Below are 18,441 nucleotides of genomic sequence, written 5' to 3' on the forward strand. Positions count from 1 at the left end.
TTTTTTTTTTGAGACAGAGTCTCGCTCTGCCGCCCAGGCTGGAGTGCAGTGGCCGGATCTCAGCTCACTGCAAGCTCCGCCTCCCGGGTTCATGCCATTCTCCTGCCTCAGCCTCCCGAGTAGCTGGGACTACAGGCGCCCGCCACCTCGCCCGGCTAGTTTTTTGTATTTTTTAGTAGAGACGGGGTTTCACCGTGTTAGCCAGGATGGTCTCGATCTCCTGACCTCATGATCCGCCCGTCTCGGCCTCCCAAAGTGCTGGGATTACAGGCTTGAGCCACCGCGCCCGGCCTCCTTATACTTCTTATGCTGGGAGAACTCCTACTCATCTCTTACTAGTCATTCATTCAGCACCAGTGTTAACCTCTGTTAGGTTGACCATACTCTTTGATAATTATTTACTTACGTGTCTGTCTCTCAGTTCTCCAATAACACATTCCTTCAAGTGAGGGCTCCTCCAGAGCTACAATCCATATGTGTCCTATAGTCCTCAAGGCACAAAGTAAGCATCAGGAGACTAGACTTGCTAAATCAAAGAAGGATGAACTATCAGTGATTCTCAGAATAGACATCCTCCCTCCAATTTTTAGCCTTTTTTAAACCTTTGGAAATCATTATTGGAAATGCATCAGCCAAATCCCAGGGAGTTCTGCAGGGGTGAAGGGAGGAAATGTACCAGATTATGTTCTTTATAAAAATATATCTCCTAACGACTGGAAAACAGCACCAGGCATTATTTTATTTACGGATCTCAAATCAAATCACCAAGAGGCAAAGACCTAAGTAGCAGGAAGTTCAGCAGATAATTGACTAATCAGAGCTGTCTTCTCATCCTATTTGATTCTAGGGTTAAAGAAAATCTGTGTTGTGCAATCCATTTATAATCTAAACACGTACATGACTTTCTCCCCCTGAAACACCAATGCTCCCAGCTTAACTGATGCTGAGAACTCTCCCTATATTGTAGGGGAAAAGAGCTGAAGTCCAGTGGATGTAGCTAGTGGAGGAGTGCAGGAGACATAAATTGAGAGACAGCAAAGACAGAACAAAAGTTACTTGGAGGAACAAGAGATCTTCTGGAGAAGGTGTCCAAGTGGTTTCTTAGGATGCTCCACTTATGGGTCTTCTGGGTGAGCCTTTTGGATACTAATAGCTACCATTTATTGAGCCATTGCCATATGCCAAGCATTTTTAGTGCATTATCTCATTTTAATTCTCAGAACAACCTTGCAAGTTCAGTATTGGTACCCCATTCATAGATGAAACTGAAGGTCAGAAGATTGTAGTGATTTGCCCATTGCCATACAGTTAAGAGCTACAAAAGCCATGAATCCCTGCAGATTAGATTTGACTCAAAGCTTCTGCCCTGGGTCGTTAACTATCCTCACAAAACCACTTTTCTTTTCTTTTCTTTTTTCTTTTTTTTTTTTTTTGAGATGGAGTTTTGCTTTTGTCACACAGGCTGGAGTGCAATGGTGCTGTCTCAGATCACTGCAACCTCCACCTCCCAGGTTCAAGCGATTCTCCTGCCTCAGCCTCCTGAGAAGCTGGGATTACAGGCACGCACCACCACGCCCAGCTAATTTTTGTATTTTTAGTACAGACAGGGTTTCACCATGTTGGCCAGGGTGGTCTTGAACTCCCGACCTCAGGTGATCCACCCGCCTCAGCCTCCCAAAGTGCTGGGATTACAGCGTGAGCCACGATGCCCGGCCCACTAAACCATTTTTGAGGCAGCTAGTAAGTATTTCCTCCATTCTACAGATGAGGAGACTGAAGCCCAGGGATGACTTAACTTGCCCAAGCGACACAGAGAGTAGCAGAGCCAAACCAGGTTTCCAACTCCAAAATCTCTTCTGCTTTAAAGATAGAAGAAGAGCAACCGCGAAGAGTGAGAACGTGCCAGAAGGCCCCTGCAGGCCAGGCACTGCCCTCTCCTAGGGCACAGCTCCGACCCACCCCCAACCTCCACAATTAAGCTACTTTCAAGATTTTTCTTTTCTCTATCTCTGCCCCAGTGTGGCCCCTGAACTGAACAGGGACTGGGTGGTTCTTGGGAGAGTCTAAAACATACCTTTGCAAAGATTCCCTAGGAAGGGAACAGCCAGGGCACCACCAGCCCTGGTGCTCCCATTCCCACACATCTGAGCAAGGCCTGTGCGTAAGACTGGCAAGTGCTTGAACCAGGAGGCAACCAAACTGGGCTCAAACACAGCCCGCCGGTTTTGACCAATACCAGCAGCTCCCCTTTTCAAAGCATCTATTCTGCGACAGACATTTCACTAGGAGTTTCCTCCATGTTTTAAATTTTAATAGCTCCCCCTCCACCAACTATTGGCCCTATTTTACAAAAGAGGAGCCTACGACTCCTGGGGATGAAGCGACAAGCCCAAGGACAGAAAGTCCTCACGAGCTTGGGACTTGAACCCACTACGGCCCCAGATTCTGCTGCTGTCCGGGAGCAGAGGAGGGAGGAGCTGCCAGTGCGGAGGGAGGTGGCGAGAGAGGGCAAGCTCCCAGCAGCGCAAGCTGACGACAGCAGGTGTTTTTTTTTTTTTTTTTTCCAGCACTTTTTCAGTCAGCATCGTTCCTGGATTTTTTTCCTCCCTGCTGAGCGGCGTAAAAGGGTGGGGCCGCTTTCCTACAGCAGAGGCAGAGGCGGCGGCAGCAGCTGCTGCAGCATCTTTCACGGGCAGCAGCAGAGACCGAGAGCTGCAGAAAAGGGTGGGGTCGCTTCCCAGAAGAAGAGGCAGTGGCGGCGGCGGCTGCTGCAACCTCGCGGGCAGCGGCGGAGGCAGCAATGCTCGGTCTTCGCTGGAGGTGATGGCCTCCCAGTCCTGCTAGGTGGCCGGCTGCACTAGGACCCCGGCAGGAAGGAGACTCGAGCCCGGTCCGCGAACCCTGCGGCTACACCGCCCGGCCCCTCCTCTGCGCCATGGCTTAAGCCTGCAGCCACCTCTCCTCACGTCGCCGCGCTCGACCGAGGTCTGTGCGCCGCCGCAGCCGCAGGGAGGGGCGCGTCCCAGACACCCTCGCCGGGGACTCGGGAACGCCGTGCCTCTCGCCCTTCGGCGCCTGCAGCAGACTGCGCTCCCAAAGGCGTTTGCAACTGGTAATCGAGGGACTCTACAGACTCTCTTAGGATAGCTCTCCCCGGGTGCTCGCTGAGGGAGGAGGGCGAACTAGCTCTGGCTGATCGGGGGTAGAAAACGGTGGGAACCACATTGGCTGGTCCGGATCGGAGGCTGAAGGAAGATTAGAGACTTGCTTTAGAACCACAAGAAGAAAGAGGGGGCCGGCTTTTCAGCTAGCATCATGGCGTGGCCGTGCATCACGAGGGCCTGCTGCATCGCCCGCTTCTGGAACCAGTTGGACAAAGCGGACATAGCGGTGCCGCTGGTTTTCACCAAGTACTCGGAAGCCACCGAGCACCCGGGCGCCCCGCCGCAGCCACCGCCGCCGCAGCAGCAGCAGGCGCAGCCGGCGCTCGCGCCCCCCTCGGCGCGCGCGGTTGCCATAGAGACGCAGCCAGCCCAGGGCGAGTTGGATGCAGTTGCCCGGGCAACGGGGCCAGCGCCTGGGCCTAGCGGTGAGCGTGAGCCGGCGGCTGGCCCCGGCCGGGGCGGGCCGGGCCCGGGCTTGGGCTCCGGCTCCACCTCCGGCCCCGCGGACTCGGTGATGCGGCAGGACTACCGCGCCTGGAAGGTGCAGCGGCCCGAGCCCAGCTGCCGGCCGCGCAGCGAGTACCAGCCCTCCGACGCGCCCTTCGAGCGCGAGACCCAGTACCAGAAGGACTTCCGCGCCTGGCCGCTGCCGCGCCGCGGAGACCACCCGTGGATCCCCAAGCCCGTGCAAATCCCTGCGGCCTCCCAGGCCTCGGCGCCCATCCTCGGGGCGCCCAAGCGCCGGCCGCAGAGCCAGGAGCGCTGGCCAGTGCAGGCCGCCGCTGAGGCCCGGGAGCAGGAGGCGCCCCCCGGCGGAGCGGGCGGCCTGGCAGCCGGAAAGGCGTCCGGGGGGGACGAGCGCGACACGCGCAGGAAGGCCGGGCCTGCCTGGATGGTACGCCGCGCCGAGGGCCTGGGGCACGAGCAGACGTCGCTGCCCGCCGCCCAGACCCAGGTCCAGGCCACCGGCCCCGAGGTTGGCAGGGGGCGCGCCGCGGCGGACGCCCTCAACCGGCAAATCCGCGAGGAGGTGGCGAGTGCAGTGAGCAGCTCCTACAGGTGAGACGCGGCCGCTGCTAGCGCGGGGGAGTCGCCGCGCAGACGATCCCCAACGCAGGCCTAGCATGCAGCCTCCCTCCAGTCCCAGGCCACACCCTCTCCCCAGCCGCCTCCCAGGCCACCTCCGGTCGAAGCCTTCTCTTCTGCCGTGTCCTGTGCGCAAGCTGTTAGTATTTTCCATCTTAGCCTGCCTGGCTCTTTCACTTTACAGCTGTAGCCGTTTTCTCCATCTCGCTCACCTCAGATCCCTGGCTGCCCACAGAGACCCTTTGCAATGTCAGCAGTGGCTGTGCTTCCGTCCTACCCCCACCCAGCTCACCTGCTGTGTTAGTCTGGATGCTGCTCTTTGCCGTCCGACAGGGTCCCCATTCTTCTAGAAGAAGAATTCTTTCCAAGTGGCCTCTCGCCCTCCTCCCTAGCCCAGTTCCCTTGGCCCTTCATTCTTTCCTCCCTCTCTCAGTCTCTGGGCAACACCCAAGCACCATACCTTTTTCTAGATTACCCACAGGATCTTTACAAATCACCCTCCTCCTTCCACCGCTGGAACTTTGAAGTCATTGTCCTTCTACTTCTTACTAGCTGTGACATATTGGGCAAGTTTCCTAATGTTTCTGGGCCTCAGGTTCTTATCTGTAAGATGTAATTGGTAATAGACATCTCTTAGCATTGTTCACACTTTTATTGATTTGGTATTAAATATTTTATTTTTATTTAATTAATATTAAATATTCAACATATTTTTGAGTGCCTACTATATGCCAAGCACTGTGCTGGACATTGTGAGGATTAAATGAGATGATTCAGGAGAACAGCTCATGCCTAGCACATAGTGGTAATTAGTACATCTTGGTTCCATTCCTACCTTCCACGTGATGCCTTATGATCCTACTTCCTAGATGCCTCCAGCCTTCTCTGCTATTGAGGCATCTTCTTTCTCCTTTCCCTGCATGTTCTCCAGATGTCTCTCATTCTCTTGCCACCAAGAAGCCCTTTCTCCATCTCACTCAATTCCTTGCAGATGAATGCTTTCAAGCATGAAAAATCTCTCTCTCTCTCTCTTTCCTTCTGGAATTTTCCCTCTGCTACAGCCTCAGCCATTCCAGTCTGCTTTCTTGCCCTTCATCCATCCTGTGTATACTTCTGACGGCTTAGCTTTCAATTCTACCCTTATGTTTCAACCAACATCAATTAGCTAACAGAACACGGTTGACTCTGAACATGTAACATTGCATTTGGGGTTTCTCGAGGAAGATGTGTATGAATAGTAATTGAGCTAGAGGTGTTCAAAATGCAGCTGATGGGGTCCTTCATCGATGTCACAGCTTTCTGCTGCCTTCTTCCTGCAAGAGGGTGTGGTGGGGGAGGACTAGAGAGTTAGTCCTTTGCCAACACTCTGTATATAGCCTCATGTTAGACTAATGTCCTTCTCCAGTGAACATTACCAATACTCTCTCATAGGCTGAGGAAAGAATAGCATATCCAGGGCCGGGCGCGGTGGCTCAAGCCTGTAATCCCAGCACTTTGGGAGGCCGAGACGGGCGGATCACGAGGTCAGGAGATCGAGACCATCCTGGCTAACACGGTGAAACCCTGTCTCTACTAAAAAATACAAAAACTAGCCGGGCGTGGTGGCCGGCGCCTGTAGTCCCAGCTACTCAGGAGGCTGAGGCAGGAGAATGGCGTGAACCCGGGAGGCGGAGCTTGCAGTAAGCTGAGATCTGGCCACTGTACTCCAGCCTGGGTGACAGCGAGACTCCGTCTCAAAAAAAAAAAAAGAATAGCATATCCATACATCCTTCATGTTAAGGGAAAATCTGTCCCCCAACTCCTACTCCTGCATTTCTCATCTTCCTGAATTCCACCTCCCACTTGGCATCTTTCTTTTGGTTTATTGCTGTCACAACAGCCACACTGGGAACCCAGGAGTACAGCACTTCCTTTGAGCTCTTGGTCAAACAAGGACATAAATCCTTTTCCTTGAATAGCCATGAGATGGTAGTATGTTCACTATGTTTTTTTTTTTTTTTTTTTTTTTTTTTTTTTTTTTTGAGAAGGAGTCTCGCTCTGTCACCCAGGCTGGAGTACAGTGGCCAGATCTCAGCTCACTGCAAACTCCGCCTCCCGGGTTTACGCCATTCTCCTGCCTCAGCCTCCCGAGTAGCTGGGACTACAGGCGCCTGCCACCTCGCCCGGCTAGTTTTTTGTATTTTTTTAGCAGAGACGGGGTTTCACCGTGTTAGCCAGGATGGTCTCGATCTCCTGACCTCGTGATCCGCCCGTCTCGGCCTCCCAAAGTGCTGGGATTACAGGCTTGAGCCACCGCGCCCGGCCTGTTCACTATGTTTTTATGCTGCTATCAAGCGGGGAGCAAAAGAAAAGAAGGGAAATAAACAAACAAGAGACATAAAAAAACAAAGGCAGGATGTAGTTTTCTGGTTCTGCTATGGCTTTCTTGCTTCAAGACCCTACTTCATTTCTTGATCTTCCTACCCTGAGAAGCCCACGTCTGGGTCCAACATCATAGATTACTGGCCTGGCCTCTTCATCTTCCCACTCTCATTCTGGCACCCTGTGGCAGCTGGAACCTTACTGCCCACTAGCAGGAACTGTCTCTTCTCACCACCATACAGTCGATGCCAGTCAAGAGAGATTCCAGATTCTTAAGCCTCTTTGGGTGATCCTGTTCAGTTTATGATTTCAAGTTGGCAGGACTTGCTTTGTTTATGGATGAGTGGCCTGTCACTCAAGGAATGACCACATCCTTTGGATATAAAGCACTCCAGATTTGGGGTTGTACCTTGTTTCATATAGCCTTTTTCCTCAAAACAACAGCTTAACTGTGCAGTAAGCATGTCATGCTTCACATTACACACATACTGGAAATGACTTGGTGGGGGAAGGCTATGCCCTTGGAGCTGGTGAGAATGATTATTTTTAGCACTTATCAATTCTATTAACCTGTCAAAAAAATCTTTTTTTTTTTTTTTTTTTTTTTTTTGAGACGGAGTCTCGCTCTGTCACTCAGACTGGAGTGCAGTGGCCGGATATCAGCTCACTGCAAGCTCCGCGTCCCGGGTTTACGCCATTCTCCTGCCTCAGCCTCCCGGGTAGCTGGGACTACAGGCGCCGCCACCTCGCCCGGCTAGGTTTTTTTTTTGTATTTTTAGTAGAGACGGGGTTTCACCGTGTTAGCCAGGATGGTCTCGATCTCCTGACCTCATGATCCGCCCGTCCCTCAGCCTCCCAAAGTGCTGGGATTACAGACTTGAGCCACCGCGCCCGGCCAAAAAAATCTTTTTAACACCTCAAAAAAAATTTTTAAATTTAGGTCTTTTGTAAAATTTAATTATACCTATGACTTAGGGGCCAGGAGTACTATTTTGCTATATAATCAGAAGGGTTTTGAAATATTAAGGAAATGATTATTGTTAAGAAACATCAATTTCTTTAATGAACAATTTAAGTGCATGAAAAATTTGATGTGAAATTTAATGGTTTTTTTGTTCCAGAATAAAAATGAACAAATAATTGAGAAATTCACTTTGATTGAAAGTAGATATAAAGAAATAAGATATTCAGTAGTACATTAAATACACTATAAAGAAAAAATCATTGGCAATTATGAGCTTATCTAGAACACTGATTTTCCTTCCCTATTGTCTCACATTCTTTTCCTTGCTATGATTCTAGGATATCTTCTGAATTTAAGTACCATGTCCACTGTAGATGGGCCTTATGTCACCTTAGAAGCCAAGCTGTGCTCCACTTCAATGATAATTTGATTTACAAACCCTTTTCTTCTGCCATTCTACATAAATCATGGTGTGTTTACACCATGGTGACTGGTTCATCTCATGGACTTTACAAATGACATCTGCCGCATGACATCAGTGTGAACAGTCTGCTTAAACAGAAAGGGACATACAGTCCATCATGTAAAATATACATTCAAAATTCAGAATAATATGCGTGCTCATTGTTTTACTTTACAATTTACAGTCATAAATAACATTACATACCCTTTGACGTTGTGGTTTTGAGAAACCTTCCCTATTCAATAACTCATCTAATTCCCAATCCATTCATATCAGCCTGAGATTTTTGCATTCAAGTAGTATCCAAGATAGCTTCAGGGTTATTCACAAACATGAGTTTGATTAATTTTTAATACATTCATTTTACATAGATGATGTTATAAAACTGAGAAGCATGTCTTTTTTTTTTTTTTTTTTTTTTTTTTTTTTTTTTTTTTTGAGCCGGAGTCTCCCTCTGTCGCCCAGGCCCCAGGCTGGAGTGCGGTGGCCGAATCTCAGCTCACTGCAAGCTCCGCCTCCCAGGTTCATGCCATTCTCCTGCCTCAGCCTCCCGAGTAGCTGGGACTACAGGCGCCCGCCACCTCGCCCGGCTAGTTTTTTGTATTTTTTAGCAGAGATGGGGTTTCACCGTGTTAGCTAGGATGGTCTACATCTCCTGACCTCGTGATCCGCCTCCCAAAGTGCTGGGATTACGGGCTTGAGCCACCGTGCCCGGCCAAAGCATGTCTTTATTACCATTTTTAATGTTAAAGATGGGTTTCTTTGGGAAGCCATTTGTGACTTTAGACCTGACCTTCTCAATTAGAAAATAGATGAGTCATAAGGAGGTGATTAAAATTCCTCTCCCAGTCAACCCCATTGCCCTGGCCATCAGATAATAGGGGTAGATAGGGTAGAAGCTGCTCCCTATAGACATGCTAATGAGAAACTTTTCCTAGAAGAAACCAGCTGAGGCACTAGGAGGTAGAATTAATAAACCAGGGTGAAATACTTGAAAAATAAGAGCAGTAACAAGGAAGTTAGAAAGAAAAGGAGTCTTTAATGTCTGCCCTCCAGCCTTGCATGAAGGTTACAGGAAGGCCCATCTGACTTACTTTATGCTATGCAGAACTGCCCCTTTCCCCAACTGCCCATTTCCCTAATTTCCTCTTGGGTCAATCCCAGCAATGCCTCAAGGCCAATCTTGGATGCCGAATTTACAGCGATGCTTTCCTAGATCCAGCCATTCTGAATGAATTTTTCTTCTATTCCCTTTTTACTTTCTGAACTCTTATCATTGTCTGCTTGATTGTAAAATACTTTTGTCTGTATCTGTCTCCCCCACCAGGTCATGGACACCTGAAGAGAAGGCTGTATTTTGTTCACTCTGTACCTCTTATAGCCTAGGTGCTATATAGATTTATTGAATCTAACGGAATTTTTAGGGCTTGGTGAAAATTGTATTTATCTACATATTGATAAAGTCAATTTCATTTAGTTGAATTTTTTTCAGAAAATGATCACCAAACCAGATAAGGAGCTGGGGATACCAAATAAATGAGTCATAATTTTAATGTAAGAAAATTGTGCCGGGCACGGTGGCTCAAGCCTGTAATCCCAGCACTTTGGGAGGCCGAGACGGGCGGATCACGAGGTCAGGAGATCGAGACCATCCTGGCTAACACGGTGAAACCCCGTCTCTACTAAAAAATACAAAAAACTAGCCGGGCGAGGTAGCGGGCGCCTGTAGTCCCAGCTACTCGGGAGGCTGAGGCAGGAGAATGGCGTGAACCCGGGAGGCGGAGCGTGCAGTAAGCTGAGATCCGGCCACTGCACTCCAGCTCGGGTAACAGAGCAATACTCCGTCTCAAAAAAAAAAAAAAGAAAGAAAAGAAAAGAAAATTGTGTCTTCCTCAATCAAGTTAAAGTCCAAATCCTGGTCAGGCACAGTGACTCACGCCTGTAATCCTAGCACTTCGAGAGGCTGGGTGGGGGAGGGCAGATCACGAGGTCAGGAGTTCGAGACAAGCCTGACCAACATGGTGAAACCCCATCTCTACTAAAAATACAAAAAATTAGCCGGGCATGGTGGCGTGCGCCTGTAATCCCAGCTACTCAGGAGGCTGAGGCAGGAGAATCGCTTGAACCTGGAAGGCGGAGGTTGCGGTGAGCCAAGATGGTGCCACTGCACTCCGGCCTGGGCGACAGAGCAAGAGTCCGTCTCAAAAAAAAAAAAAAAAAAAAAAAGTACAAATCCTACCAGGTTAGCACTAAAAGTAAATGTTCAAATGGAGAAGGGCAGCAAACTTTACAGACGTGACTCTACATGGACCTTCACCTAGGGCAGTGGTCCTCAACCTTGGCTACACATTGGAATCACGGAGAACTTTTAAAAGACTAATGCATAGGTGCCTTGCCCAGAAAATCTGATTTCATTGGTCTGGGGTGTAGCCTGGGCAACCAAGTTTTTAAAAACTATCTCAAGTGATTCTAATGTGCAACTCACGTTATGATCTACTTTTATAAGGCATGGTTCTCAAAATTTAGTACACAAAAGAATCACCTAGAGAGCTTTCTGAAATGCAGATTCCTGGGCCACATCCTCATACATACTAATTCAATGGGCTTAAAATGGAGCCTAAGTAATTTTTAGCAAGCATGCTAGATAATTTTAATGCAGGTGAATGCAGGCTTTACTTGGGAAAAAATTACTTGGAGAGATTTGCCATCTTTAAGCTATTGAGTTTTCCCATATGCAAACATGGCAAAGGTTGCCATTTATTTAAGTCTTTTATGTTCTTCACTTATATTTTGTAATTTTCTCCACAAAATCACATACACATATATACTCATATATATACACATATATACAGTTTTAAAGTTTTATTTCTGTATTTAAATTGTTAATAATCTAACTAGATTTTATCTTGATGAGTGGAGTGAGGTAAGGATTGAATTTTTCCCTATATGGAAAGTCATTTATCCTTACACTCTTTTTTAAAGCTTTATTTTTCCCCACTAACTTATGATATCTCCTCTATCACGTAAGGGTCACATATCTTTAGATATTATGTCTGAGTTCTCTCTTCTATTCCATCAGTCTGAGCTAATACCACATTATCTTATTTTTTTTTTTCTGATCTAGCTTTTAATTATTGTTCCTATTGTGAAGAGTTTATTACCTTTTCTAATTTATTATTGCCCATATGCAATAATTAATTTTTGTATGTTAATCTTATATTCAGGAACCTTATCATACTCTCTAATTAGTTTTGATTGTAGACATTCCTGGATTGTCTGTAGAGATAATGTATGTTTTTAGCAAATAACAATTTATTATCTTCCTTTCCAAGATTTACATATCTTGTTTTTTTGTGTGTATGTTGCTCTGTTGGTTAGGACATCTGGGGTGGTTTCAAATAGTAGGTGATAACAAACATCCTTGTCATGGGATTTGGCAAGTTTCTAAAGTTTTATCATTAAGTATGAGGTTTGCTATATGTTTTTATAAGATTAAGAAATATTTATTTTTCTTAGTTTGCTAGGGGTTTCTAAAAATTAGTTTGGCTATTGAATCTTACTGAATGCTTTTTCTCTTATTGAAGGCTCAGTGTCAACTGAGATGATCTGTGATTTTTCTTTTTTAATCTGTTAATAGATTTTTTTTCTCATATTGAACAATCTCCGCATTTCTGGGATAAATCTCGCTTAGATAGAAATATATTTTATTATGCTGAATTTGGTTTTTTACTTTTTATCTGAAATGTTTGCATATATATTCATAAATAAGATTGGCCTATAATTTTTCCTTTTTTATATTGGTCTTACATACTTTTGGAATCAAGGTTATACCTATAAAATTAGATGGATAGATTCTCTCCTTTTTAGTTATTTGAATAAGTTTATATAAGAAGGACTCAAATATCTGATAAAATTATCCTGTAAAACTTGCTGGACCTGTTGTCTTTTTCATGAATTTTTTTTTTTAACTATCAATTCGATGTCTTTAATAGTGATTCACTTATCCAGGTATTATATTTCTTCCTGAGCCAATTTTGGTAATTTATTTTTTCTGGAAAAATGTAAATTTCTTCTAATTTTATAATTTATTGACATAAAATTGATCATAGCATTATCTTGTGGATTTAAAAATAATCTCTACTTACCTGTAGTTATGTCTCCTTTTTCATACCTAATATTTATTTGTGCCTTCTCGCTTTTTTTTTTTTCAGGATTAGTCTTGCTCAAGAATAAATTTTTGATTTTGTTGAGCATCTCTTTTTTCAGTAAATTTTACTCTTATTTTTATTATTCCCTTTCTTTTTGTGCTCTGAGAGGTAGGCAGAGGTCAGCTTATCAACAGCCTTGTATTCCTGACTAAGAAATTTGGATTTGCTTCTATAGACAATAATGAGTCACTGAAAAAATCTAAGCAGAGGGACAACATAGTTTGATTCAAATTTTATAAAGCTCCCACTGGCTGGCTGTAGCACCTGGGGAGATTAGAGAAAGGGAGGCCAATAAGGAGGCTATTGAGATAATTTGGAGAAAATAACAAAGCCTTAATCATGGTTGTGAGATCGGAGATTTTTTTTTTTTTTTTTTTTTTTTTGCGATGGAGTCTTGCTCTGTCACCCAGGCTAGAGTGCAGTGGCACATTCTTGGCTCACTGCAAGCTCTGCCTCCCTGGTTTAAGCGATTCTCCTGCCTCAGCCTCCCGAGTAGCTGGGATTACAGGCACCTGCCACCGTGCCTGGCTAATTTTTGTATTTTTAGTAGAGATGGGGTTACACCATCTTGGCCTGGCTGGCCTCGAACTCCTGACCTCGTGATCCACCCACCTCGGCCTCCCAAAGTGTTGGGATTACAGGCGTGAGCCACCGTGCCCAGCCAGAGATCGGAGATTTATAAGATAATATGGGTACAAAACAACAGATCTAAATGACCAATCGAGATTCATAGAAGAGGATATGGCCCAGAGTGACCCTTGTGTTTCTGATTTTGGTAACTGGTAGTGATGCTAGTCACTGGAACAGGGAATATAGAGGGAGAAAAAAGTCCGAAGTGAAAGTTGAGGTACTTTTCAATATATAGAATTTGGATTGTCTATGGGATATCTAACAAGAGGTGTTTGAGGGTCAGTTGAGTAAGTGGATCTGAAAGCTTAGGGAGAGGCCTAGGCTGTAAATACAGATTTGGAAGCAATCAGCTTGTGGATGTTTCACTTCCTGTGAAAGTCATAGGAAGAGGCAAAATTACCCTTGGAAAAGGAGTAGACAAAATTAACCAACAGGAAATGGAGCCATGGGGGATACACATATTTGGAGTACTGACAGCAGAAGGGATGTCCATGAAAAAGATGAAGGAGGAGTGATGTGAGGAAGGAAGAAAGCCAGGAGAGAAACTTGTCATGAAAACCTCATATAAACTCAGCAGTGTTTGATGTCTGTTTGGACATTTTTACTGAGGCATTTTGTTAGATCATTGGTTAACTTTGTACAATTAACCCTCAGAAATACAAAGCTGACCAAGACTAACCCACAAAGAAGATAAGATATATACAATTAATTATTTGTTGCTCTCATAGGGAAAGATTGCATCTAACACATATATGAACTTTAAAAAAATGTCAAGCCAGTGATAGTTCTAAAATCGACAATCACTAAAAATCATTCAATGTCCCAAATATAAAACTAAAATAAATCAACAAATGTTCATTAAGATTAAGGAGCTATCTCTACAATGCTGCTTTGGCTTTACAAACTGTGTCAACTGTATTAATGTAAATAGGTAAGCTTCTCATTCTCTGCTGAATGAAGATGACTTCAACATGGAACTGAACCAGCAAACTAAAAACTTCTAGTTTCACCATCAGAAATAATAATACTAATAGTAGCTAATTTAGTGCCTAGCATGTGCCTGGCGGAAGGCTAGAAACCTTAGATACATTTTTCTCCCTGAAATCTTTGCAATCACTCTTCAGGAACCATGCTGTTACTTCCCTGTTAGAGCTTACGATCCCCCTTCCTCTTATCACCCAGACTGAAGTACAGTGACGCCATCTCGGCTCACTGCAACCTCCGCCTCCTGGGTTCACGCGATTCTCCTGCCTCAGCCTCCTGAGTAGCTGGGATTACAGGCACGCACCACCCACGCCTGGCTAATTTTTGTATTTTTAGTAGAGATGGGGTTTCACCATGTTGGTCAGGCTGGTCTCGAACTCCTGACATCAGGTCACCCACCCACCTCTGCCTCCCAAAGTGCTGGGATTACAGGCATGAGCCACCGCGCTCGGCCCCTTTAGGTTTTAAGACTGTTGAAATCACAGGCTTTGTCTACACTTGTCTTTCTCTACACTCAGCACTTCCTCCATATCGTATTAATATGTACTCTCTTCATTCAGTTTCCATTCAGTAAATGTTTATTTGTATCTACTATGTCAGGTCCTGGACCAAGTCCCTGGATGACAAAGTGGTCCCTGCTCTCAAGAGTCTTTTGTTTATTGGACAGAGACAAATGTGCTGAAAAGTTACAGGTTCCCTGATAAAATGTCTGTGCAGGGCATGGTGGAGCACAGAGAAGAGAGGAGTTAAGTCTGCCTGATTTGAGGGTTGTTGGAAAAGAATTCAGTAGAGAAGGTTACTAGTATGCTGAGTCTTGAAAGATGAGTTGGCAGTAAATGGGAGAATGGATTAATTTGAGTAAAAGTACAAGAAGAGAAATTATAAGCAGTTCTGTGTGGGCAGAACTTGGAAGTATCATTGCATAAGGATAGAATGGCAAGGGACAGAAGAGGGAGGTAGGCTGGGGATAGCTCCTTTGTCTTATAAGCAACAGGAGAATCAGAGTTCAGTTTTAGATTTTAGAAAAGGTGACTTTGACAGTAGTGGGAAGAATGGACTGGAGAGATAGACTGGGAATAGAGTCCAGGGAAGAAACTATAGTCTAGGTGAGAGATGGTAAAGACCTCCATCAAGAATAGAATGTAAGCAAGTGCTGATAAGAATAAAATAATAATGGCTAAATAAAAGTAGGCAGAAAGGGAGAGGGAAGAGTCTAGGATGTTTCCAGGGTTCATGTTTTGGATGTCTGGGGCGGGGGGTGGGGGGGTGGGAAAATGGTATACACTGAGATAGATAGCACAGTTTTGGTAAGTTGGGTTAAGGGTGTCTTTGGAAGGTCTACTTGGAGATGTTCAGTACAGAATGAAAATGGAAACTCATACTGCTGCTAAGGGTGTAAATTTGTACAGCCACATTATAAAACTGTTTAGTGTTATCTATTCAAGCTAAACATACATTTACCATGACCAAGAAATTCCATTCTTGAGTATCTACTTAACAGAAATGAATACAGAAGATGTGTATAAGAATGTTTATAGCAGCATTATTAATAGCTAAGAACTAAAACAGCCCAAATGTCCATCAACAGTAGGATACATAAATTGTGGTATATTCATACAGCAGAATATTATATAGCACGGTATGGAAGGCAGAATAATCTCCCCTACAAAGATATGAAATTCTAATTCTAGGAATTTGTGAATATGTTATCTTACGTGGCAAAAGGGACTTTACAGATGTCATTAAGTTATGGGCCTTGAAATGGGGAGTATAGCCTGGTTTCACTTGGGCTCGGTGTAATCACAAAAGTCCTTATAAAGTGAAAGAGGAAGACAGAAGTGTCAATATTAGGGTGATACAGTGTGACAAAGACTTAACTGGTGGTTGTTGGCTTTGAAGATGGAAGGACACGTGCCAAGGAATGTAAGCCGCCTCCAGAAGCTGGCAAAGGCAAAGAAAGTATTCTCTCCTAGAGCTTCCAATGAGACCTATTTTGGACTTCTGAATGACAGAACTGTGAGATGATAAATCTGTGTTGCTTTAAGCCATTCTGTTTGTGGTAATTTGTTGCAGTAGCTATAGGAGATTGATACACAGGGTTTATCAATTATTGACCAGATAATTCTTTGTTGTGGGCCTGTCCTGTGCATTGTAGGATGTCTAGCAGCATCCCTGGCCTATATGTACTACACGCCAGTAATATTTCCCAGCCCTCCCCACCCTGAGTTATGGCAATCAAAAGTGTCTCCACACATTACCAAAAGCTTCCTAGTGGACAACAAACTTGATCCCAGATACAGGGGTATTTACTGAATTATTCCATTTATATGAAGTTCAAAAACAGGCAAAGTAATTGATGGTGATAGATGTTGGAATAATGGTAATCTCTGGGATTTAGGTGGGTAATTGCCTGAGAAGGAGCACAGCAGAACATTCTGAGGTGTTGGAAATGTTCTATATCTTGATCTGAGTGGTGGTGATATGGGTTTATACACACAAACAATTGAGACTTATGGACTTTATTCTCTGTATGTTATACCTCAACAAAAAATAAGAAACAAAATACAAAAGAACTAAATGGAGATATAGCTTGAAGCTCAGGAGAAAGGCCAGAACAGAAAAGATCAGGACAACATCAGCCTGTTGGTGAGAATCGAACCCATAGATATTAGGGTGGGTAGGGGATAGAGAGGGTGAGAAGAAAAGAATGCTAAGGTCAGTGCCCAGCAAGCATCGACATCTCTGGTATATGTGGGAGGAGTAAGAAAAGAATGAGCTCTTGGTGTCTGTGCTTGCCTGTCCTGTCCGAAAGAGAGTAGGAGCATAGGCCTCACTGTGGTCTCAACCTCCCACCTCCGGTGCTGCTGGCCTTGTACATACACACAGGAACTGCTGTGTATTACATAATACACATCGTTATTATCTTTGCTATCCTTCCCTTATCCTAGCATAGTCCACTGTCAGTGGGTATTTGTTTTCAAACTGAATGAAGAGGCTTTTGCAGGATTAGGCCTGGTGTAACCTCTTTTAGTGGGAAAATTGTGCCCAGGCCTCAAGCCACAAAACCCACCACAAGTACATCCCTGAAACAATACCTCCTCCACTGAGCTGTATCCTTGTGGTCACTGTCCATTTTGTGCAGTGACTTTGAAACACTGACCCACATTGTGGCATATCCTAGAGTGCACAGTGCATTTTTGCAAGCCTCCTAGCCCTTAAGGATTGTTCCCTATTAAACCATAATAATTAGGCAGAAGGTAGATCAAGGCAGAATGCAAAAGAGCAGAATATTAGAACAGAGACATAATTGAGTTTCAGGCTCATCTGCTGAGTGTTTACTCTGTGCCATCTGCTTTAACGTATCTTTTTCTATAGACTTCCTAATGACCTTTTAAGGTAAACATCTGTATCTTTTAAGATGCAAAATAGAGTCAGGGAGGTGTGGGGACTGAGGTTACAGAAACAGTCAGTGGCTGAGTTGGCTCAGAAATCTGATTCTCCTCATTCCAACCACAGCTGTGTCTTGCTTGTGCAGCTCCAGCAGGCCCCTGCCAAGTCCCCTCATGTTCGCCTAGTCTAACATGCCATTCTTGGGACGGCTACTGCCAACTTCAACCTTTATGCTGTCTTTCTGGCTCCAACTCTGCTAAGCCCATATCATCTCCATCCACTAACCTTGTTTCTACAGTGGAGGAGGGGTGGGTTGTTTCACCTCTTCTTGTCCTAAACTCTCAATGGATTCCCTTCTCCTCCAGGGCGAGACCCAGGCACCTTGGCGTGCAGTCAGTGCCTCCCATTATCTGACCTATCTGATGCTTCCAGTCTTTTTACCCACTGCTCCCTGCACACACTCAATGCTTTTTCTTGGGTGTTCTCAGCCCTGGCTGCACATTAAAATCATATGGGCCTCAGCAGGTGCTCTGACCAAATCACAGCCTAAACTGGGTCTCACAAGCCCCACATTCAAACTACTGCTAGATTTTGCTCACAGTTTCCCCCCTGCCCTCCTCCCATTTTCTTTCTAAGTCCTTTCGATCCTTCAGGGTTTTTAGTCCATTGAGAAAGAGGCTTATACTATAAAAGCAGGGAATTAGGTTGGATTTATTTGATCCTAATTCCATAATAATAATGCAGTGGGCCTAATATTATTTTTACTCAGAGTTCAATACAACATCTTAAGTGCATGCCAAGGCTGGGACTATAGGCTATGAAGATTCAAGGTGAAGAGTGCATGACCCCTGTTTGCAGGATATTGCTGTCTTTTGAGGGAGATAATATATGTGCAAGTATTGCATATAAAAGTACCAGGCAGGCCCTGGTGAGAGTGAAAATTGGGAGCCAGAGTTCTCTAGGGGCACAACAGTGGCTAGTTAACACTATTGGAAGATTGTTGGAAGGAATGGTTGTATGAGTCCTGGGAGGTGCCCTTGTGTCCTGTGAAGAATTTAGTGTCCATCAAAGCTGGGTTTGAATCATGCATCTTAACTTAAAGTCTGTGTGGTCTTGGGAAAGCCTTGCTTTTTCTCATCAATAAAATGGGGGTAACTACACAGTTGTGACTTCACAGAGTCATGATGAAGA

The 18,441-nt window shown here is 45.1% G+C and overlaps 1 protein-coding gene across 1 annotated transcript in view; it reads left to right on the forward strand.

Annotated features, from left to right (window-relative positions):
- Positions 1-2,669: 2,669 nt before the first annotated feature.
- MAP6 (microtubule associated protein 6) overlaps positions 2,670-18,441 on the forward strand; it is an 80,214-nt gene continuing 64,442 nt past the window's right edge. The window contains 1 exon segment of the mRNA XM_030918829.1: positions 2,670-4,223. Within this exon segment, the coding sequence (XP_030774689.1) occupies positions 3,316-4,223 (908 nt within the window). The 5' untranslated portion in view covers positions 2,670-3,315.

The sequence above is a fragment of the Rhinopithecus roxellana genome, chromosome 15 (assembly GCF_007565055.1).
Source record: "Rhinopithecus roxellana isolate Shanxi Qingling chromosome 15, ASM756505v1, whole genome shotgun sequence".
Lineage (NCBI taxonomy): Eukaryota > Metazoa > Chordata > Mammalia > Primates > Cercopithecidae > Rhinopithecus > Rhinopithecus roxellana.